The sequence below is a fragment of the Pelophylax lessonae genome (assembly GCF_965119305.1).
Source record: "Pelophylax lessonae genome assembly, chromosome: 5".
In the NCBI taxonomy this organism is placed as follows: domain Eukaryota; kingdom Metazoa; phylum Chordata; class Amphibia; order Anura; family Ranidae; genus Pelophylax; species Pelophylax lessonae.
This window is the reverse complement of record NC_138772.1, coordinates 144,192,059-144,217,493: the sequence shown is the minus strand read 5'-3', so window position 1 is coordinate 144,217,493 and position 25,435 is coordinate 144,192,059. Positions and strand designations below refer to the sequence as shown.

General features: G+C 41.5%; 1 protein-coding gene across 1 annotated transcript in view; it reads left to right on the top strand.

The window, feature by feature from the left end:
• The first annotated feature begins 9,751 nt into the window (after window positions 1–9,751).
• Window positions 9,752–25,435, top strand: part of TBC1D5 (TBC1 domain family member 5) — a 513,309-nt gene continuing 497,625 nt past the window's right edge. The window contains exon 1 of the mRNA XM_082257835.1: window positions 9,752–9,867. Within this exon, the coding sequence (XP_082113961.1) occupies window positions 9,774–9,867 (94 nt within the window). The 5' untranslated portion in view covers window positions 9,752–9,773. The remainder of the gene's footprint in view (window positions 9,868–25,435) is intronic.

Sequence of the window (25,435 nt, the reverse complement as noted above, 5' to 3'; positions counted from 1 at the left end):
GACATGGGTTATTGGAACCATGTCCTGTGGTCTGATGAGAACAAGATAAACTTATTTGGTTCAGATGGTGTCAAGCTTGTGTGGCGGCCACCAGGTGAGGAGTACAAAGACAAGGGTGTCTTGCCTACAGTCAAGCATGGTGATGGAAGTGTCATGGTCTTTGACTGCATGAGTGTTGTCGCCACTGGGGAGCTACAGTTCATTGAGGGAACCATGAATGCCTACAAGTAATGTGACATACTGAAGCAGAGCATGATCCCCTCTCTTCGGAGACTGGGCCGCAGGGCAGTATTCTAACATGATAATGACCCCAAACACACCTCCATGACGACCACTGCCTTGCTAAAGAAGCTGAGGGTTAAGGTGATGGACTGGCCAAGCATGAGCAGAGTGGCTCTGAAGAAGAGGCTAGTCCTCGAAACGCGTTAGCATACTAGATCTCCAATTGTCCTACCATATGATATGATGTACTGTGGACTGGATTGTGCTGATCTGTGTGACGAGCTTTAATGCAACTGAGCATTAATGCAACTGTCATTTTGTGAGTATAATACTTACCACCTATCATATTAATAAAGCTATGTTTTTAGGATAATGCACTAGGCCAGGCTGCCCTCTGTTTTGTTTTGTGGTTTCAGTGGTTCCAGATTCCCCTAGTCTCATGAGGGCAGCAAGGCGAGACTTGTCCATGAAAGCCAGGATGAAATTATAGCTTATTGATCTCTTCGGGCTCACTCTCGAGTGCAGGAGATTTTGTGTTTGTTACCACATGGAAATGAGAGAAGGAGGAGTCTGTAGTCCAAGTTGGGAGGACAGCCTTTGGGGACACTGCTGCTCCTCCATAGATGCAGGAGGTGATCACCCTAGGACAGAAAGTGTGGATTATTTACTGTATGCTTTAAATAGAATTGACAACCCTAGAAAAGGAGGGAAGTGCTTTTACTGTTCTAAAGTAAACCCGTGGTAACAGAAATATTGGGGCTGCCATTGCTGGTGCTATTATGAAAATGCTAGGTGCCTGGCCTCATGGTCTACTAAGTCACTGACCCAGAACTGATTTTCCTTTTCTGAATGCTATTCTAAGTCTGTAATAGAATACTATCTTCATGTTGATTTTTAGGAGTTTGCTTGTGTTAACGTGGGATTCCTCCAGGTACTCAGAATTCCTCTCAAAAACATGCTGGTGGGTTAACTGATTGCTGTCCAAATCAGCCCTAATATGTGTGCCACAAAGGGCAATAAGGATAGTTAGGGGGATGGAGGACATAAGCTATGAGGAAAGACTACAAGCATTGAACTTATTTTCTCTGGAGAAGAGACACTTGAGAGGAGATATGATATCAATGTACAAATACCGAACTGTTGACCCTAACATAGGGAACAAACTTTTCAGAGAAAGAGAATTCAATAAGACACGTGGCCACTCACTAAAACTAGAAGAAAAGTGGTTTAAACTGCGTAAAGGGTTCTTTACTGTCAGAGCGGTAAGGATGTGGAATTCTCTTCCACAGGCAGTAGTATCAGCAGGGAGCATTGATAGTTTCTAAAAAAGATTAAATGGGCATCCTAAAGACTACAACATACAGGGATATACAATGTACAGTTAGCAAACACACACACATATCATATGTTGAACTGGATGGACTAGTGTCTTTTTTCAACCTAACTATGTAGCTATGTGTGCACAAATTCACTTGTGTCATCACATTCTTCAGCTTTCCAGTCCCAAGCTGAACAGTTGGGGAGAGATAAGGAAAGACATGGCAACCTACCTTGTAAAAAAAGATTTACTAACAAATGTGTGTAGGAAAAGACATATCCGACATGGTGCCCAGGCAGCATGCAAAAAACAATAATAAACTCCTATATTATTACCTGCTTCCTTTAATGCACTAGATCTGTGCCCCTGTCCACTTTTATTGGGTGTCTGTTGTCAATAGTAGCAACACAGAAGTAGCACAATTTGTAGAATATAGTGTTTTAAAAGATAATGGTTAACCCTTTTAGAGTTCAGGGGAGCAACTGAAAGGTTTAATGACTGTATTATACATGGCTGGATTATTTTATGCTTATTGCATACAGGCAGAATTTTATGTAAGCATCCTCACAGAAAATTAATAATTTACTTTCATCATTACAGGAAAGAGGGCAGTGAGTCTAATAGTCCAGAAACAAGAAGTCAAGCATGCTGAGATCAACTCACATGGCTTACTTGTCTGAGATCCAGAGCCTTTACTTACTCCCTGATTGAACTGAAATATCATATAAAAAAGATATTTTCTTTGAGTAGAAGTCAGAGCACTTTGGCAACATTTTTTAGTTGTGTACTGTTCCACAGTTTTACATAGGGAAACTTTTTTTAGTAACAGTGCATCTTCAGGTCCATTGAGGTTTTAGCCAAGAGATCCATGTTCTGCTGAGTAGATATCCAGGTGCTGCCTAATGAAATGCCACAGCTGAACATTTACAAAAATTATAAAGTCAATACATTTTTCTATAAAATCCTTGGAATTATTCAGCACTCCCAATTTTGGTGACGTAACTAATGCATACACGTTGGTCATGTGGTATTTCCTGAAGGAGAGAACCAGAATGTGGGGCTATCCCCTGCTCGGCTTTGCATAAATGTAGCTGTTCGACAGAAGTCTCTTTATGAGCAATGGAGTGAAGAGTTTTTGGTATTGGAAGAGCCAGCTAAATATTTCAGTATTCTAAGTTTTTAGAAAGGTATATGTCATACATCAAAACACAGATTTACCGGGACAGTCCCGTATTCTGGCCTACTGTCTCGCTGATTCTTTGCATGAAGGTAAAATACCTTCTGTGTGCAGCAGACCCCCCCCCCCTTACACTTACCAGAGCCCAATCACAATCCAGCGATGTGCACAAGAGCAGCAGCTCCCCCGGTCTCTTCCTCCTCATTGGCTGAATGACTGTCATTCACAGCCAGTGAGCAGGGACAGGGCCAAGCTGTGCTCCATGTGTGAATGGACACACAAAGCAGTGGGTCAGGAGCAAACTTGCCAGGGGGCCCCCATAGTAAGAGGCTTACTGTGGGGGCACTTGTCAAGAGGGAGGGCCAGCAGCGCCAGTGGGGGACCCGAGAAGAGGAGGATTGTGGCTGCTTTTTGCAAAACCGCTGGACAGAGCAGGTAAGTATGAAATATTTATTATTATTTTTTTTAATTGCCTTTAAAGCAGTAGTAAACCGCTGCAAGACAAAAGCATAATGTGCTGGTATGCATTTCATACTAGCACATTAGAACAAAATCTCCGCAGCGGCGCACAGTCACTGCGGAGTTAGCTGACATGTTCCCTCTATGTTTCTTCTGGGTTCGCAGGCTCCAGCGCTGTGAGTGGCCCGAGCCGCAATGACGTCACTCCGTTCCGGCAAGGAGCTCTGAAGTTCTGTCACGATACCCTGGACCTTCAGAGTGCATGCACCGCTGATGTCTGCAGCTGCATTCAGGGTGAATACCTCCTAAACTGTGCAGGCTTAGGAGATATTTATTTTACCTACAGGTAAGCCTTATTATAGGCTTACCTGTAGGTAAAAATCCCCAAGCGGGGTAAACAACCGCTTTAATATCACTTTAACTGTGTTTAATTTTTTACATATGTGCAGTAACTCAGCATGACAATAAATGGGGGATCAAGGCTGAGATTGTCAGTCCCTGCATATTTAGAGGTGGGGTCTGGGTTGGATAAACCACAGTGCTTGCATATTTTTGAGGTGGGGTATGGGTGGAAACAACCCTTAAGGTGTGGTTGGTTTGGGTGCGCCGACCAAAAAAGTGGGCGGAAAAGATACTGTTTTAACTTTGACAGCAGCAGGAGCCAATCACACTTCTCTACTGTCTCAGGCAATGAGGAGGGGAGTCCCAGGCAGTTGAGAGACACCTCCGACATCGCTGGATCGAGATGGGCTCAGGTAAGTATTAGGGGGGCTGTGATGGCTGCTGTACACAGAAGCTTTTTTCATCTCAATGCATAGAATTAAGATTAAAAAAAAACCTTCTGCCTTTACAATCCCTTTAAATCTTATATTTTAGATTTTAGTGATTGGGTTTTTTTCTACTATAAGGTTATATGCATGGACCTAAGAACTGCCTGTGCATGTAGAAGCACTGTATTAGGAGAAAGAGACTAATGTGATTAGTTCATAAAATTGGTACAGGGGGTGGTGAAGCTAAACTCCAGGGTAAACAAATATCTAAATATAAGGCAGGAATGGACTGACAACTCATGGGGCCCCCGGGCAATAGGAGATCATGGGGCCCCCCTGTGTCCCTGCCACACTACACACATTACATAGGTTGGTCCCTACCCCCTTTAGCTGCAGAGGCAGCAGCTTAGGATGTACGCTTGCTGTGGCATGAATTATACCCCATGTTGCTTTTGGTTGGTGATTGCGACCCATTTACGTAAATAGGGCCACTCTGCAAACACCCTGCAACCATATGCAATGCACACAGTTGCAGCATGCTAGTGTGGGATCCAAGGGGTTAAAGCAGGTGATGAGGAGGCAATACAATGCCTCCTTATCACCTACTTTAACCACTTGGTTGCTGTCCTGCACAAAGTTGCACGGCCTTTGCAGAGCAGCCCCATGCCAAGCATGACAGGGTGTATAATTCCTGCTGTGGCTGCAACATGTGTACACCCCTGGCCACTGCATTTAAAGGAGGTGTGGTTGGGGTGGGGGTAAAAACAGGGCTAAAATATTAGGTTTTGCCACCCCAAACTGTGAATGTAAACAAGCCCTTACTGTCATAAGCTCCCTATCAGTTGGTTTTTAGGGAACCCCTGGGATGAGGACAGAGAGGGACCCTGGGATGAGGACAGAGAGGGACCCTGGGATGAGGACAGAGAGGGACCCTGGGATGAGGACAGAGAGGGGCCCCTGGGATGAGGACAGAGAAGGAGCCCTGGGATAAGGACAGAGAGGGACCCCTGGGATGAGAGAAAAGAGGGGGCCCTGTTATGAGAGAAGAGAGGGGGCTCTGGGATGAGGACAGAGAGGGACCCCTGGGATGAGAGAAAAGAGGGGGCCCTGGGATGAGAGACGAGAGGGGGCCCTGGGATGAGGACAGAGAGGGATCCCTGTAAGGGGAGCAGAGAGGGGGCACTGGGATGAGAGCAGAGAGTGGCAGGTGACATCTCTTTGATTTGGGGGGGGGGGGGAAGATATGTGCTGGGGTGTGCTTTTTGAAATCCCCCCCCCCCACTAGCACAAGTTCTCTCCCCTCCAAAAGCACCCCTCCCCCCCAGCACATATCCTCTTGCCCTCCCTCTCCCATTACTTCTGCATGTGTGAATCCTTGTTACCTGCCCACCCCTCCTTCTTGGTTACTGTGTCCCCCTCTTCTCCATAAATATCAGCACGACTCTTGCAGTTTAATACCCCTTCTCCCCGGCTCATCCTTCTTCTGCTTGTGTACATGGTGTGCAGGCTCAGGAGGGAGAGAGGCCGGTGGTGCCACAGAGGGGCGATCGCTGCGTGAGGGAGCCTGGGCATCCCACAAGAGATGCAGGGAAGGTTTCCTGGGTGCCTGACACTAGCGAGTCCTTGTCAAACCAGTTACCCAAGCTCAGTGCTGGAACTTTTTCTGGCACTGGGCTCCGGGGTATAAGCACAGATTGCTTGGGACGGAGGTACTTTAATGTGTCCCCCCTACTTTCCCCGGGCCCTCGGGCAGTGTCCGAGTTCCCTAATGGTCAGTCTGCCCCTGATATAAGGGGTATGTGTATTCTTAAATATTGGTGTGCTTTTGTATTTCTTACAGATCTGTGCAGTAATCCAGCAGAAGCTTCCTGTTAAATAGACCAGGCACTCCTGCTCTCTGTGTGCGGCTGGCCTGGAATCCTCCCTGTGTCTTCAGTTTTTTGCAGGCATCCTGTAGTGGGTGGTGAGTCTACTGGGTCCCTCTTGCCGCCTTTTCCTCTGCACAAAACATGTCTTATTTCATGGTTTTACCCTTTTATTACTATAGACATAACTACTATGTCAGAGGCAGTAGTGGCATGTAAAGAACACAACAGCAACCATGAGTTTGTTTGCTATCATAGGAGAGACTGCCGAGTTTATTGTAGAAGTGATTTGGTGGTTATGCATCCTGGCCTCTTGTGCAGTGCTTTTTGATGTACCCTCACTCACCTCCCATCATCCCACACCCCCCCACCACCTGGGCATCCTGCTCCTCGGTCCCACCTGCTTCTCCTGGGAGCCCAGAACCAAAAAAACACATCAGGACCTGATATGATAAGAATGAAGAGATTTGTCCAGCTCTCCTATGGAGTGAGGAAACCCGGAAGTGCTCACCTCTGACCGAGGATGCCATTTTCTCGATCAGAGCTGCCTAAGTGCAGGGAAGGCTTCAGAGTCAACCCCTGTTGTCTCATCGAGAGTGCTGAAAAAGATCACTGAAAAAGTGCTATCACATAGGAGGGTTATCACCCCTTGTTATAGCAAGAAAGTTAGAAAAAAAAAAAAGTAAAGTAAGCATGATGTGGCTTTCATCCGCTGCATTAAGTTTCCTTGGCCGACCATTGCATCTACGATCCTCAACATTGCCCGATCAATGATGTCCTCAATGCTGAGAAATTCAGGTAGATCCTTATCCATCATGCCATACCATCATAGAGGCATGCGATTGCCCCAAATGTATTCTGCAGCAGGACAACGACTCCAAACATACAGCTATTTTCAGTGTAAATAAGAACCAGGAGTACTGGAAGTGATGATTTGGCCCCCACAGAGCCCTGATCTCAATATCATTGAGTCTGTCTTGAATTACCTGGAGAGACAGAAGTATTTGAGGCAGTTTACATCCACAGAAGATCTGTGGTTAGTTCTCCAAGGTGCTTGGAACAACCTACCTACCGAGGTCCTGTAGATGTACCTAGTGGAGTTGATGCTGGCTTAAAGGCAAAGGGTGGTCACGCGAAATATTGATTTGAATTGGATTTTTCTTCTGTTTATTTACTTTACATTTTTTTTTATTGATGAATGTAAACTACTAACATTTCTATTTTTGGTTTCTTAATTTTAGAGCATGTTTTACACCTGCCTAAAACATTTGCACAGTATTGTAAATAAAAAAAATACAACAAATTAATTTAAAACCCACCACCTCCTCGCACATGCACACAAACACGCAAGTTTATAGAAGGGGCAGTAGCGCTTATTGGGCTTCACTGCGTATGCTAGAATGAGAAGAATAATTCTGGAGCCCTTATTTATGGTTGTAAGTTGATGACTTGTGAAGACTTCAAGTGTTGGGTATCCTTGTTTCTTGCCATGTTTTGATTGCTGACAAATTTGCTATGTATTTCCAATGACAGATGGTCTCATCCTTTATATTTTACAGAAAATGTGCAGATTTTATTGTGTTTGCTGTGTTTGCTTTAATCCAAATGATTTTTTTCCCAAAAAATAGATTTGATAAACAGTTGTGCTAATATCGTACAATATAAAAAATTGCAACTGCCATGTTTTTATCCCATTGGTCCTTTATAAGTTAACCTCTTTCCAACCCGCCCACAGCAATTTTACCAGCAGATCTGCTAATGTGGAATTGCTTATATCTTTAATTTGTACATATGTGAGTGGCATATTCAATAACATTTGTAAATGGAATTATGCTATGTGACATCATTTTACCCTTACATGAGCAATATTTGGAATATCGGCAATATCGGCCAGTTCCGGGGCCGATACAGATATATCGGCAAAAGTCAATATCGGCCTTGCCGATAATCGGTCGTTCCCTAGTACTTAGTACCCCACCGCTACGAGTGGCTGAGGTCGAATGTGATCACTGTGACCAATCATAGCGACCAAATGATAACAATGTAAACAAACGGTCATCAATGTTTTTTTTTTTTTCTTCATTCATGAACAGCTTGCCTATGGTTGTGATCTGTGATTGGCCCACAACAAACAAATTGTACCTGGCTACCTGTACCATGTGATTAGCTGTAGCCAATTAGAAACCATAAGCAAGCTGTTCATGAATGTTAACCCATTCATGACCGCTAAAACTATTGCTTATACAGTGATCACCACAAGTGATAACATTGTAAGAACAAAAATGTTTAAAAAACTTTAAATAAAAATGGATTATATATTTTTTATTTTTTTTACATACTGTCACCAGTCAGTATCTCTGATCACCGCCACACCAGTCATAAATTGGTGCTGTACTGCACTGGTGACTGTATGTAAAAAAAAAAAAAAAAATACTGACTATAAATACATAACTTTCACTCAGACTTAGAATTATATACACTAATTTGGGTTATTTTTACCAAAGCAATGTAGCAGACATTATTTTGGCCAAATTTATGAAGAAATATTTTTTTACCAAACTTTATAAGAAAAATGTGTGTTTTTCCATAAAGATTTTATTTTTTTCATTTATACAGCAAAAATAAAAAAATCTAGTGGTTTTCAAATACCATCAAAAGAAAAGGATCTAAATTTAATTTGGATACAATGTTGCATGACCGCGCAATTGCCAGTTAAAGTAGTGTAGTGCCGAATAGCAAAAAATGTGAAATGAAATCGGTTCGACAGAGGTAGACTGGTTTCACACGTCTCCGTAATGCGTATCCGCCTGCTTAGCAGGGGATCTCTCCGCTGATCCCTTCTGAGCAAGCAGATGACAGGTCTGTGTCCACCCCGCTATGCAGAGCAGACACGCACACAGCCCCGCTATTCTCTCCGGTGCTGTCAGATGGAAATGGACTGCCTGTCTGTTTACATCGGATCTCCTGAACAGATGGGGAATGGATCCCCCATATGTCTGTTTTTGGCAGACAGGATTGGATCGGATGCCAGCGGGTGTCAGCTAGCACACGTCCACTGACATCCACCGCTCCATAGAGAGCTATGAATGGGCCGATCCAGTCCGCCTGAAAAACTGACTGGCGGACCTGATCAGACAGCCCGTGTTAAACCAGCCATAGAGTAAAAGGCATTTTACTTCTGTCCGTGTTGGTGTTAGAGAGATTTCCCCTCCTTTCCTATTCTGGGGGCATTTTTTTTTTATCTGACAGGGAAGGAATCTTCCCAACTGAGCCTCCAACAGCAGTAAAACGTGATTTGTGGTGCTTTGTCCCATGTGCCTAAATGCTTTATAACTATAGTTATGAGATCCAATCTGCCCCCTTCCCTTCCTTCCCCGGGTTAACAAATGACAGCTTTGAAGGAGACTGCTGATTTATAAATGCATCTTGTCTTGGTGGGGAGCACTTTTCACAGACCAACAAGAGGAATGCAGAGGGAAGGGGAATGTGTCAGGCACTGCATTTTTTTGCCATAAAATGTTGCTCTAATGTAAAAATAGTGATCAGAATTGTCCTGGCCCATCTCATTTTGCCCCTTATACCTTCCTACTGCCCAGAAAAACTGCCAATTACATTTTGCAGCCAATAGGAAAGCTGGGAGTGGGGGATGTAGGAGGAGATGGGCCAGGGAGTGACCATGCCAAATATTTTCATATTAAAGCACCCTGGGATTTGCGGATCATTGGGTGCCCTGAAAGTAATCTGGGGCTGCTCACTTTAATGATCTGAGACCACTTTACCAGGTAGGCTCAATCTGTCTTAATGATAAATTGGTAACACTTTGACATTTTTGAGATTTGTTAGGTTTATTTCTGTTTATTTTAATAAGCCTAAAAGAGTGGTTCCTTACTGACACAGACCAGTCATAAACATTTCCATCCCTTGTTTTTGTTTCAGGAAGATATTTTTTTGTGTAAGACAAGATGCAAGATCCCACACCCAGAACACGCCACCCATTACAGTCTGAAGAAGTTGGATTTGATCCTCTACAGTGTGAAATAGGCAGACATGATGGAGGTAAGAGCTAGTCACATCTTTAAGGCGTATTTAAAAAGGCTCCCAACTGCCAGGGGTGTGGCATTATGCAAACATCAACTTTATTCCCGAAGCTGGTACATGGCTTTTTCCCCTCCTACAAGTCATGTATTACTGTCTACACCAGTGTTTCTCAACCTTTTTTTCAGTCAAGACACCCTTTAAAAGTTATGGACAGTCTCGAGGCACCCCATTCTAAAATGTAAAAACTATTCTAATGGTTTTACATAATGCAGCAACATCCACATGTCCAAGTAGGACACCGAACATTAGAGGTGATTTATTATTCCAAAGCAAATACACTTTTGCAAACTGGTACTGACTAGTATTCCATAGTTTGTTTTTCTCCATCACTCGGCTAATGTGACCCCAACGCTGATGAAGAGGGGCAGGGGAGGATCAAACAAGGATGCTGTGCAGGGGACTAACATCCTCCTTATCAACCTATGATGCCATTGGTCATTAGGACCTAGAAGGTTGAAAACATGTGACTTAATGTAGCTAAAAGGTAGCGTTCATCCACTCGCTGGCATGTATACAATGTTTGGGCAATTTTTAGGCATTTTGCCAAGGCACCCCTGAAGAAACCTAAAGGCGCCCCAGCAGGCCTGGGCACCCTGGTTGAAAAAGGGTAGTCTACACATCATGGTTGTGGATCAATGGTTAGGTGTGGTAGAGGACAGGTATCAACCTCATAAACACAGTTTGTATTTTCACAATAACACACCCAACATTTTGGGCTCCAGAGAGGTTTTGCGCATCCTAAGGATCTATATGTGTGCCTGCTATAAACTCCTGGGAGCAGTTTAATAAACCTAAATACACTGCAGGTTTAATTTAAATATGCACACGTGTCACATTGGTATCTTCTGAAACAAAAAGAAAGCTAAAAGGTAATGTAGAGATTTGAATAGTGCTAATCCCACGATACCAACATCATACACTATGCATAATGCTATAACCTTAATGTGTCAGTGTGCATTTAAAGGTTCGTATAATAGCTGCTTGTTTAATGCACTGCCACCTTTTTAGAGAAAACAGAGACTTTTAATTTGCACCAAGTCATGATTGGTTTACTTTTACATTCTCTTATTTTATGTAGTTTTTATGGCTTATGCAGGGCTCTAAAAAAAGTATTTTATTTTATTTCTACTTGATTGACACAAGACATGCTCTTGATTACTAAGACCATAAAATCAAATTAAAATAATTGTAGTTAAAGTTTGCAGTTCTTTCAATTTAGGGTAATAATAAGATGTAATCCAACTGAGAGCTACATGGGGAGCGAAAACTGTCTGTGATTATGTGTGTCACTGTGCCTTGTATTCTTCACTCTCTCGCTCGCTAGCAGTGACAACATAGTTTGAGGAAGTGATGAGCCTAACAAGCTGCTTGAAACGTGATCCTTGTCGTGAAAACATTCTGCGAGTAGTCTGTTATACACCATGACACCTAAACTAATTTTCCAGTCATTGAACATGTGCATCTGGAAGCAAGGAAGTGAAATTTATTTGTAATCTTAAATCTAAAATAACTGTGCGGTAAATTCCACTGAAGTCTCTTGCTAAACACGCTATGCACAGCTTCTGGATATGTGCACAATAGCAATGCTCCAATATCTACCACTAAGAAAAGCTGCACTGTTAGCCAGGATATTTGTGTGACCAGACACACGGCCATGCATATTGAAGTGTCATGTGATTTTATGTTGTCTCGCCTAAAGTATATTTGAAATCCTACTATGTTTTATTTCATTTAAAATTGAAATGCAAGGCAAAAGATTTGCATATATATATATATATATATATATATATATATATATATATATATATATATATATATAGTTGTGCTCATAAGTTTACATACCTTGGCAGAATTTATGATTTCTTGGTCATTTTTCTGAGAATATGAATGATATCACAAAAACTTTTCTTTCACTCATGGTTAGTGTTTGGCTGAAGCGATTTATTATCAATCAACTGTGTTTACTCTTTTTAAATCATAATGACAACAGAAACTACCCAAATGACCCCGATCAAAAGTTTACATACCCTGGTGATTTTGTCCTGATAACATGCACACAAGTTGACACCAAGGGGTTTGAATGGCAATTAAAGGTAACCATCCTCACCTGTGATCTGTTTGCTTGTAATTAGTGTGTGTGTATAAAAGGTCAATGAGTTTCTGGACTCCTGACAGACCCTTGCATCTTTCATCTAGTACTGCACTGACGTTTCTGGATTCTGAGTCATGGGGAAAGCAAAATAATTGTCAAAGGATCTGTATGAAAAGGTAGTTGAACTGTAAAAAACAGGAAAGGGATAAAAAAAGATATCCAAGGAATTGAGAATGCAAATCGGCAGTGTTCAAACTCTAATCAAGAAGTGGAAAATGAGGGGTTCTGTTGAAACAAAACCACGGTCAGGTAGACTAACTAAAATTTCAGCCACAACTGCCAGGGAAATTGTTTGGGATGCAAAGAAAAACCAACAAATAACTTCAGGTGAAATACAGGACTCTCTGAAAACATGTGGTGTGACTGTTTCAAAATGCACAATAAGGAGGCACTTGAAGAAAGATGGGCTGCATGGCCGAGTCACCAGAAGAAAGCCATTACTATGCAAATGCCAAAAAGTGTCCCGCTTACCCGTTTACAATACGCCACACAGCACAGAGACAAGCCTCAAGCCTTCTGGCACAAAGTCATTTGGAGTGATGAGACCAAAATTAAGCTTTTTTGCCACAACCATAAATGCTACCTTTGGAGAGGAGTCAACAAGGCCTATGATGAAATGTACACCATTCCTACTGTGAAACTCGGAGGTGGATCGCTGATGTTTTGGGGATGTATGAGCTACAAAGGCACAGGAAATTTGGTCAGAATTGATGGCAAGATGAATGCGGTATGTTATCAAAAAACACTGGAGGAAAATTTGCATTCATCTGCCCGGAAGCTGCGCATGGGACGTACGTGGACATTCCAACATGACAATGATCCTAAACACAAGGCCAAGTCGACCTGTCATTGGCTGCAGCAGAATAAAGTGAAGGTTCTGGAGTGACTATCTCAGTCTCCTGACCTCAATATCATTGAGCCACTCTTGGGAGATCTCAAACGTGCAGTTCATGCAAGACATCCCAAGAATTTACAGGAACTGGAGGCTTTTTGCCAGGAAGAATGGGCAGCTTTACCATCTGAGAAGATAAAGAGCCTCATCCACAAATACCACAAAAGACTTCAAGCTGTCATTGATGTTAAAGGGGGCAATACACAGTATTAAGAACTGGGGTATGTAAACTTTTGATCAGGGTCATTTGGGTAGTTTCTGTTGTCATTATGATTTAAAAAGAGTAAACACAGTTGATCAATAATAAATGGCTTCAGCCAAACACAAACCATGAGTGAAAGAAAAATGTTTGTGTTATCATTCATATTCTCTGAAAAATGGCCAAGAAATCATAAATTCTGCCAGGGTATGTAAACAACTGTGTGTGTATATGTGTATATATATATATATATATATATATATATATATATATATATATATACAGTATATAAACACACACACTGTTCACACATAACTTTTCCAAGTTGCACAAAGGGCTTAGAAAACTAGGGTTGGAGAAAAAGCAGTACATTGATCTTTCCAGTGTTTTAACTAAAGTATAATGTAATCTGATCATAAACATTATGATTTCCTTTAGATTTTCCAAGGTCTAATGTACTGATTACAGATGTGTTGGGCTGTATAGGTAGACACTCACTTTACACACTTTTGAAGTAAATAAATGGTATTAATATATATTGTAGTATAGTGTATATTATAAGCACGTACATTATTAAACATTTACAACTTGACAAATAATTTCAGAGCATTCCAGGTTAGCTAAAAGCACAGCCAAAGTAGCTCCCGATTTGGCTTGCTCTGTCTGTTTGAAAATTCAAATCAATCCATCTGATAAGAATCCAGTCACCTCTGTAACCTATTAAAGTGTTTGTTACCCCAGCATGTCATATTTCCGATATGTGTCTGTTATACCATGTATTTGTATGAACAAGCATCCTGTTCTCTTAGTGTTGCTTCCTATTTCAAAATGACCACACCATGGCATGGTAGCACATCTATCCCAATGTGGTCAGTTTTCTTCTTTACATTATACTTGGGGGCACAGCCTGGCTGTTATCCAACTGTAATCCAATGGTCAGACCTTGATAAAAGATGGGGTTGGGCAAGCTCCATGGCAGGTGAAGTTCAGTATTAGGAGCTATAAAGTTATGCACTTGGATGGCAAAATACACATGCAAGTAACACATTATACGGGGCTCCACTGGGAGAATCAGTAATGGAAAAGGATCTAGGGTTGCTTGAAGATGACACACCTAGCATTAGCATGTAATGCCAAGCCACGGCTCACAAAGCTAACAAAATAATGTCATGCATTAAAAAGGACATACATTTAAGAGAGAAATCAATTATTCTTTCCCTTTAAATAACATTGGTTCAGCCTAATCTTGCATACACAGTTCCATTTTGGTCACCAATGTTTAGGAAAGATGATGTTGAATTAGGGAAAGGGTAACAATTAATATGAGGGATGGAGGACCTCAGCTATAAGGATCAATTGCATAGATAACGGTATTCACTCTGGAGAATAGGTGCTTAAGAGGTGATATTATTACTATGTACAAATATATCAAAAGTGACTCCAGTAACTGTAATAAATATGTACTCTAAGGTCCCTAAAGAGAATCACGCGGCCACGATTTGAGATGAGAAGAAAGTAGGTTTCTGTTAGAGCTGTAAAAATGTGGAAATTTCTCCCCCAGGAAGTGGTACGAGGTGAGAATGTTGACAAGTTCAAAAACTTTTAGATGTCTTCCTCAGAAAGCAGAACATACGGGGCTTTGGGAATTGTTAGAGAATAGAAATCATACACAAATGCACAGAATTGCAGGGTAAAGTGGATGAATCTGTGTCTTTTTTTTTTCAACCTTATTAAGTATGTAACTATGTAAAAGAAGCCTGGTATTTACCATTATAGGCTGAATAAAGAGTGCATGATATTCATATACAATATTTCATATAAAAAAAAAATAGTTTTGATTGTTTAATTGTAATTTTAAAATGTTAACAAAACAGCACTATACATTTCTTAAGAAATCCTAATATAAGATTACCCTACCAACCCTGATCTCACAGCCTCAGAAAAAGTAAGAAATGCCCTGCAATACCAACTTTGGTTACAAAATGTAGCCAAAATGTTTGCTGTGTTTTCAGCTCACAGTAAATGAAAAGACTGCATGGCGTGTGTATTTTTTCTTTTTGTGTTTTGGTGCATTAAGCATTTCATTCAAATATATTGGCTGCCTTTATGCGTTGCAGGTTAATGTTGAAGCATAACACATTTTAACACGTCACACAGTTGTAAATGGGACCTTATAGTATGTTTCCCTTTTGTTCATTTGAGAACAGCTTTGTTTTAGATAATCACCAACTGGGTATATTGTTACCTGCAGGAGTAGGAAACCCGGTACACTAAAAGCAATTGACAGCCCTGTGGACAACTTAGTTGTTAGACTTGTGTCTAGGGGTTAGGACAGACCAGATAATATGGATCCTGGTGGTCCCTCCAGTTGCAGCCATTAAGCACATACAGTTCCATGCTGCGTGTGTATTCAGCTGTGAAAGCCCAGATTTTCTAATGAGCAGCCTGTGGTGTTTTTGTCCTAGGGGGACCCATATAATTGGCCAGCCTGATGGTGAACCAATTTCCGGACTACGGGTGCTGCCCAGGGCTCCAACAGGTTCTCCTCTGATGAACTGCTGGAAATGCAGCCAAGGATGAAGCTTGTCCCAGCTCCCTGAATACCAATTTGAAAAATTATTATTATTGATTATAAGCCCCATGAAAAAAATTTTTTTTTCTATTGTGGTTTAGGATTATGTTCCTTTATGTTCATTGATTTAGGACACATTTTAAGTTTAGCGCACCAACTTATTTTTTCATATTCACACTAAGGCACAGTCTCTTGGTAGCGGCTTTACTACATTTTATCAGCGCACCCTTTATTTTGAACATTTATAAGCCCCATGGCCAGGGCAAAACGCGTTGGAGGTTGGCCTGGATAGACCGCAGGCTAAGGCGGTTTTCACTTTTTACATGTGTGGCTAAGGACTTTTCCTTTTTAGAATTGGTGGCCAACCTGATGTTCTGCTGTCACCATGGCAGATGGCTGTGGCATCTGACAAAATCTCATTGTAGATACAAGAAGTGTTCCGTCTGGCCAAACCCTTTAGGTTCCATCATAGGGGTAAAATGTATAAGGTTTACCTTATGGGGTCAGGGGGTCATTGGTCTATTAAGTGTCTGCCCCTTTAATGCATAGATAATGGCAGAGACATGGCTGGTTTGTTTCCCTTATTGGGTTTGCCCTCCTCATGGATCCACTTTGGGACCTCCCAGTCCATTATTATCTACAGCAGAGCTGTGTAATCCAATGAACAAGATGATAGATATTTTTTTGTACTCCCCATTAAATTATTTTCTCTGCGTTTATTGGAGGACATAGCACCTGCTACTCTGGCATGCTGTGACCATATATGATCATGGAAATACTTTTCTCCTTGCCATGTAACTGAATTTTGTACACAGCTGCAAGGGGGGGGGGGGGTTGGCCACCAGCAGAGGATACCCCCAGGGCTGCATTTTGTTTTATAGTGCATCTAGTGTCCTGCTCTTGCAAATGGTGATATAATCAGTGATTATCTCAAGCAGAGCTTTGTCCTTCAGTGAATGCAGGAAAAAATGTTTTAAGGGGAGTACAAAAAAATCCCCCCCCCCTTAACTGCAAAACAAAATATAACTATTGGTAAAACTTCCAAGAATCTGCAAGAACACAAAATACAGGTTCTTTAATGGGCAGTGCTAAGAGCCATGATGTAACATAACCCACTGCAACTAGATTTCCCTTTACCTTGGTTCATAGCAGCCTGTGTGCCATCTTCATTGGCCGGCAGAGCCATCTTCAGCCATCTTCATTGGCCGGCAGAGGATGACATCACTCCTACACATGCACAGGAGCTAATCATTCTGGCACACAGGGATAGGGCCAGCCTGTAAACTGAACTGTGCATGTGCTACTCAATTTATATTGTGTTGATAACTGTGAGCGTGCAGGTAGGTCTGTTCTGCAATAAAAAGTCTTCCTGCTCACAGGATGGAACAGTGGTTTAATTCCAAGTATTGTCTTTACTGCAGAATCCTTTGAAGAAAGGATATAAACAGTTAATAAAGTTTCACAGCCTGTAACTAAAATTACAGTATTTAAGGCTACTGAAGTGTGGGGCAGTGAATGTCACCCCCTTCACCAATTAATGCTAATACACGCTTGCAGAATCCAACTGTTGCTGATCCAATGTTGCATTTGAAAATTGGGATTGTAGCATACTCTGATTTATTGCACATTAAAGGAACACTATAGCTGAGCGGTCTTAAACTGGCCATATATGGCTCCGTTTATTTCGCTCAGCCAGCGAGCTGAATGAAAAAAAATTATTTAATCTCCCTATTCACACATTCAGCGTAGTTGGGAAAGTCCTCCCTGCTTCAGAGGGACTCCTCTGATGTAGCTCTGTAGCTGATTGGCTGCATGTGCTGATTTAGAGAAAGTATACCAACAAGCCCGTTCATTAAAAGTCAGTGAGCGTGAATGGCCATAAATGGATCGAAATTTGGCCAGTTCCTGGTGAACAGGATGAATTTTGACACTGGACTGCAGGCTGTTGTGCAAGGTTGAATTGATTACCAATTTAAAAAGAAATTCAGTTTACCAGTCAGAAAATCCAACACTGCACCAATCGATTCTTCCCCTGAAAATGGCCAGCTGATAAAGCTGGGGAATGAACACCTACATGTTATTGTTTTCTTAAATGCTTCAAGTTACGATCTCATGTCTTTGGCAACCCTTAGGTCCTGTGTTGACAGGCTTTTGTTTCACAACCACTTTCTCTCCTCATACAAATCTAAAGGAACGTAAAAGCAGATCAAAGCATGAGGGGAACTCTGAATGATCCCAGAGGCACCACAAACTGATCTCAAACACAAGCAAAATGCACCTTGGAGCAAGATAATTTACACAAACCCATAGCCTGTTGACAGAGGCCCAATGCTCACTTTTACTATTCAGACTTTGTTGTAGATTGCAAGATATCTGCTGGTATCCAGTGGAGCAATTCTGTTTTGCATTCAGCATTCATACAGTGAAACAATTGTTGCCATAGTATTTCCTGTAAAAAAGAAGAGGTCAAATATTGGCTTCAAAACATTGTTCAGCATGTCAAAGTCTTTTAGTATCACAGACCGGGTTGGAGGCTGAATTGATAAGAGGGCTTCGGTTCAGGCAGCCATGGAGTGAAGCACAGCAAATGAGAGGGCATAGAGTGCCATGAGTCAGTGAGATGCTTGTGCAGACTAAAAGAAAGGTCCCAGGGAAGAGCCAGATGGCATAGACACTGGAACACACAGCAAGCTGGAAGCAACGTCTGGACAGGTGGTGATCCGTGGTAAAGGAGACAGACAGAAAGCAGAGTTGTGGTAGGGAATCAAGCAGAGGTCACCCCAGAAGATTAACAGCAATAACCTGTAGTCAGGAGTTAGTCAAGGTCAAAACCAGGAATAAGTAGACACAAGGCAAGGTCAAGAACTACGTAGTGTTGGGAAGAAAAGTATTTTAACAAGTGTTTGCTCTTTTCCTTGCATATCCTAATGAATGCAAACATCTCTTTACTCTAAGTAAAAAAGACATATTTTTCCCGATACAGAAGTGAAAAAAAGTTTAATTTCTAAAGAAAATCAACACTGAAAAGCAAACAAAATAGTCTTTACTCGTTGCTAATTATTTTTTATTGCAAAATCTAATTTTTATCAGGGCATATAAATATTTTTTAGAATATGTGCAACATTGGATTATAAATATACACATACGAGGTGTGTCTATTCAATAACAAGACTGACTAAAAAACTCACCTTTATTTATATGTATTACAAATTGAATGCTTGTCCCCTTCAATATATTCTGCATTTGCATTAATACATTGCTGCAGCCTTGTATTCCACTGGTCGAAGGCATGTAGAATATCAATTTCTGTCAGCTGTTATAACACATCTACCATTTTCTTCTTTACAGCATCAACTAACTCAAACCATGCCCCTTTAAGCACTGATTTAACTTTTGGGAAAAGATAAAAGTCACATGGTGCCAAATCAGGCGAACATGGAGGATGTTCAAGTATAGTAATGTGCTTGTCGGTCAAAAACTGCTTCACAGAAAGTGCTGTGTGAGTGGGTGCGTTGTCCTTGTGAAGAATGAAACCATTTTCCCACAGTTGGGGCCGTTTTTTCTGACGGTTTCTCTCAGCTTTATCAAAACTTCCTTATTGTAATGCTGGTTAACTGCTGTGCCTTCTGGAACCCATTCTTTCAAAACTGCACCCTTTGTATTGAAAAACACTTTGAATTTTGACTTGCTTTGACAAGCTTTTTTCAGTCTTGGTGATGACTGTGTTTTCCAAACAAACTTAGCATTTTTTCGGCACACTACAGAAAACGCAACCAAACGAAATGGCGACTCACAATCAACTGAACGTCATAGAGTGTTGCTGCTTGTCATGCAGGTGCAAGGTCACCACACATGTAGTTATAACTGGTTCTGACTGCTTTGTTTACTAGGTGGAATCACAGTCTCATTATTTAATAGACATACCTTGTATGTACTCCCCTTTCCGCAGCTTCCTCATGGGGCACTTAGGCCAGGGTGACGCTATTCTCCTTCCGGCTAGATCATGGAATGTTGAGCAGTCCAAATCTTGCACTGTTCTACCACATCTTACCGTGAGAGTTGGGTTACTCCCCAGAGATCTACCTTAATTCTGCCCCCACAACCCCCCCTTATACCTGAGCCTAATCTCGATCCAACTCTGTGTTTGAGAGCAGAGGCTCTCTTTGCTCTCTCCCTCATAGGCACAGAGACTGCAGCTGTAGCTATTGGGAGTGGGGGGGGGGCGGCACTGAGCTGTGCTTTTTGTGTCTACGGACACACAGTTAGCTCAGGAGCAAGCCTGCACAAGTGCCCCCATAGTAAGTGGCTTGCTATGATGGGCACTTGGTTGGGAGTAAGGAGCCAGAGGCATCGGTAGGGGACCTTAGCAGGTAAGTATAACGTGTTTGTTTTTAGAAAAAAAAAAAAAAAAGGGTTTACAATCACTACTATAAGAGGGAGGAGGCACATTGAATAATAAGACCTTGGCTGAAGAGCAAGGTCCACTTTAAGGTAGTATATGCTAGCACAATTTAATTTAGCTTTTTTTATTGCTTCAGTTTAATGTATCTCAGCAGTTTGTAGGGCAGGCATGAATGGCTCTTCGACTGTGATAACATTTAAACATACCAATGACACAGAAAGTTATTAGGTCTGAATTTATGTTTGAGTGTCATTAATTCATTTACCCCAAATGTTCATTAACAATGTAAATGTATGCTGATGTTCCAAGAGACAAGGGAGTGACTAATGACTCCTCGCACTAACAACACTTAAAATGAATAGAAACTTAAGATAGCTAATCTTGAAGTAATCAAGACCCTCATTCAGCCTGGCGTCGCAGTATGCTCTAAAACAGCTGTCAACTGATTAAAAAAATTACGATATATATAAAAATCACATATAAATATCTCCCATACACACATTTCCTTTGCCCTTGAATGCTTTAGCATGAATCTATAATTATAAATTGTGCTTAAGTGTGATTTACACTGGGATAAACCACAGGCACTAGCTTACCGTCTCAAAAGATTTCATTGTAATTTAGAGAGTGATCTGTTCTGAACATCACAATCATTATATTAGTTCATATTGGTGTTTTCAATATAATATAGCCAAAATCCAATGTCTGTTGAGATTAAACGTGTTGGCATGCCTAATTTGTTGGGAAGGCATTGCAAAGAGCAGTAACACATAGCAACCAATCGGATTGTATCTTTAATCAGTCAAGAGCAATCAAAGATGATTGCTTATCTTGCTGTGGAATGCAGCAGTCTGCACTTTGCCATTTGCTTTTCTGAATAAAAGGCATTGTGTTTTGGAATTGATAATTTCAATGTTAGTCCCAATGCACACAGGGCGTTAGAAAAAACACACTGCAAAGCCACTACTAATGCCAGGAAAAAGCGACTGTAAAAATTTACTTTTTGCATTGGCGTTAATGTGCGTTTAGCCACGTTGGCTTTTAGCAGCGTTTCTCTGGCTCAATTCAAAATCAATGGTTACCTATAAGAGCCGTATTAACTGATCTGACTTTCAGCCCATTGATTTCAGTAGAAGTTGCATCCAAGTAGGATCATGATGATCCAGCTTGTGATGCGACTTGTGCTCTGAGGATCTTGAAGGGGAACCCCACGCCACTTTTATTTTATTATTTTGGCGTGGGGTTCCTCTTCAAGATCCTCAGAGCACAAGTTGCAACACAAGTTGGATCATCATGATCCAACTTGGATGCAACTTCTATTCAAATCAGTGGGTTGAAAGTCGGATCAGTTAAGACGGCTTTTATAGGGAACAACCAAGATCAATACCAGGCCCTTTGGGTCTGGTATGGATTTTGAAAGGTGAGCCCCTCAACAAAATAAAAAAAAAATAGTGTGGCCCCCCCCCCCAAGTCCATGCTAGGCCCCGGCAGATCAGAAAAGGGGGGGGACGAGTGTGTGACCCCGCTCCTGGACCATACTAGGCCACATGCCCTCAACATGGGGGTTGGGTGCTTTGGTGCCCCAAAGCCCCTTGCCCCGATGTTGATGGGGACAAGGGCCTTCTCCCTACAACCCTGGGCGGTGGTTGTGGGGGTCTGTGGGCAGGGGGCTTATTGAAATCTGGAAGCCCCCTTTAACAAGGGGCCCCTGATCTATCCCCCCCTATGTAAATGAGTATGGGGCTCATTATACCCCTACCCATCCACCCCAAAAAAGGCAGTGTAGTGCAAATAAAGAGAGGGTCTGATATTGATTTTGGGGGACTCCATACCAATTTATTTATTTTTTTAATTTTGACATAGGGTTCCATTTCAAGATCCATACCAGACTCAAAGGATTGGGGGGGGGACCCCACGCTGTTGTTTTTTTCATTTTTTGTGTGGGGTTCCCCTTCAAGATCCTCAGAGCACAAGTCGCACCACAAGTCGGATCATCATGATCCGACTTGAAATCGACTTCCATTTAAATCAGTGGGCTCTCATAGGGAACCATTGATTGATTTTAACATGTCAAAAAAAAAAAAACGCTGCCTAACTCTGTATCCAGCATTAAGCCGCGTCAGACGTTTTTACAGCTGTAACACAGGTCCTCAGAGCGCGCTGGCCCTGGGTTTTTTTGCAGTTTGAAAATGCCTATGCCACTTACAGCTCCTAAAAGTCTGTGTGTGCATGAGGCCATAGAATAACATGGAGAGGTGTTTTTAAGCTGCAAAAAAAAAAAAAAAAAAAACTGTCTGATGCAGGTAAAAGCAGCTGTAAAAACACCCTGTGTGCATGGGGATTAACTATTGTAAATGACCTTCTGTAAAGCCCCGTACACACGTACCGATGGTCGGCTTACAAATGTTCCTCTTTTCTCCCCGGGATGTCGGTGTCTGCTGAAAAGTGCAAAGACAGCACAAGGACAGCACAAGAATTTTGTCCGCCGACTGCAGAAGTGATGTCATGTAATGGTTAACTTTCCCTGTGTTTTCTATTTTCTGAGCATGCCCAGTCTTGCAAATCTGCGGTCTGTCGGCCGAATTGTGTACTGACAGGCGAACAATCGTCCGTTCTGGTGTCGGCATACAAATATTTTCATGTTTGCACGAAAGACTTTTGTCCGCGGATTGTGCGCAGACATCTGTCGGAGGCACCATACTAACACGCGTACAATCGGCAGATCCTTCGTCCACCGACGTTTGTATGCCGACGATCGGTACGTGTGTACGGGCCTTAAGTCTAGCCTAGAACCTACAACAAGAGGCGCATGCTATTTTGAATTACATGTATTGATGCCTTGGAATTTGTTAAAAGCTTTAAAAAACTGCACTGGGAGGTGGTTTAATATCTTGCTCCTATATAAAGCAAAACCTACCAAGTATTCTACTAAATATTATAAATATTTAAAACACTTAGGAATCATTTGAAAAAAATGTATATGTAATTGGGGGTACTAGCAAAAAATGTGCATTTGTTTAGGGGCACTTGAGATTTGACGTACAGGCCAAGATATACTTTGTAACCATTGACTTTTCTGAATGGGTGCAAACCTGTGATTAACGAAGAAAGATTCTGTATAGTGATTAAAGGGTTTTTCCATGGTGAAATGAAAATTAGATTTTTGATTAACATCATATGTATGTGATGAATGTTTGCACATAACAGACATTTATTGTGTTTTTTTTCTTACTTTTTTCTTTAAAGTTTTGAAAAAGGTAAAGTTTTAATATTTTATTTCTTAAAAATAGTGAGCAAGCAGTCCCCCCTGCTAAACCATACCAGGCCACATGGCTATGTTGTCGGGAAAGGTACTTTGTCCCTATGTTGATGAGGACAAAGACATCCTCCCCATGAGCCCCCAGATACTATCCCCTTTCCCTAGTTTTGCACAAATAATATAATTTATAAAAAAATAAATAAATACTGCAATGTAATCATCAAGTCATCAATGACGTTGTCCTGGGATGCAGATCCTCATCAATCATGACAAATGGGTGAAAAGTGATTGGTGCGCTAAATTAAGATGTGACCCCAATCAATATCTTGATATGGGACGCAAATATGGATACATAAATTATATATCATATATGTGCAAAAAATACAAAATTATTGTCCATCAATTGAATAAAATAATCTGTGACAATTCCGTGATGAATTCTGTGCTGAAATTCAAAAAATAACCATCCACGTGAAACGATCCCACCACCAGCAGGTTTAACTTCTTACCAGATATATGGATATAAATGGCATAGCTAATCCTCATGAACCGAGATTAATTATTTGTTGTCCCCTTCACCATCACCCGGCGTGCAAACACACTCCAAAGCCTCTTACCAGATGCAAATTATGTAGGGCATTAGAAGTAAGCTTTCTTTTCTTTGGGATATGGCTATGGGCTGACCAACAATCCTCTGGTCCACGGATGGAGTGATGTCCAGACTCTTATTGCTCCACGATTCACATGTGTGAAAAAATTCAATAGGAACCGCAATGGTGCATTACCCCCGATTTATTGGATAAAATATGGCAATTACACTTACATTTATCCAGATTGAGATAACGAATTGGAAATAGCCTGTGGAAAACTTCACGTCCGGCTGCAGCACGGACGGATGACGTGAGTGGCGACACGACACGTTTCCTCTGACGAAAATTCTTCCGAGATAGGAGGGACGTGCGCGCCGTCACACTCGTCCTTAAATACCTCCTATTCTGAATGGATACTTCCCCGGGTGATGGTGAAGGGGACAACAAATAATTTATCTCGGTTCATGAGGATTAGCTATGCCATTTATGTCCATATATCTGGTAAGAAGTTAAACCTGCTGGTGGTAGGATCGTTTCACGTGGATGGTTATTTTTTGAATTTCAGCACAGAATTCATCACGGAATTGTCACAGATTATTTTATTCAATTGATGGACAATGATTTTGTATTTTGAATTTTTTGCACATATATGATATATAATTTATGTATCCATATTTGCATCCCATATCAAGATATTGATTGGGGTCACATCTTAATTTAGCGCTCCAATCACTTTTCACTAATATACTACACATTTCTTGGTAGCAGCTTTATTATTATTTATATCAGCGCACCTTTATTTATTTAATAATCATGAGAAATGGCAACCGCTGAGACGATCCAATCCCTTCGCTACTTTTCAGAAAATTACATTCCTGGCCAACAGCTGGTTTGTAAACAAGGAAGTTGGGATGGTGGCTGCTGTCATTGACCAAATATGGCCATCGCCATTGACCTAGCATGGACATAGCAACATTAGATTAGTGATGTCAGCCACCATATCCTCTTTGTTTACATTCAGCTGTGACTGCAAATTCCTAGGCTAACCGCTGTTTGAGCCGGGCAGGGATGCGTCGCTGTTTAGTAGGTAGCCAGTGGATGCTGGCTTTCTAACAACCAAACTGAGTAGTAAGCTATCAATCTTAGCAGCGGTAGTAATATTGCTGCTAAATGTATCACTTGCTGCTGCAGATTGGTGATTCCTTGTTTAATTTTTTTTTTTTACTTTTTGTAGTTATGCCACAGGCAGCCTTTTTGTGTGGTGAAGTGATAGTTATGAAAATATAGTCATGTCAGATGATCTTCTCTTGTAGTTTCGTTGATGACAGGTCACTTTTCAGTTTTGTTTCTTCTATGTCTCCTTTTAAGCACTAACTGTAAAGGAAAAAGTTTAGAAGAAAATTCTATAGGCAATATCACAGATGAATCAAGTACTTCTTGCCTTTCTAATTGTTGTCGTA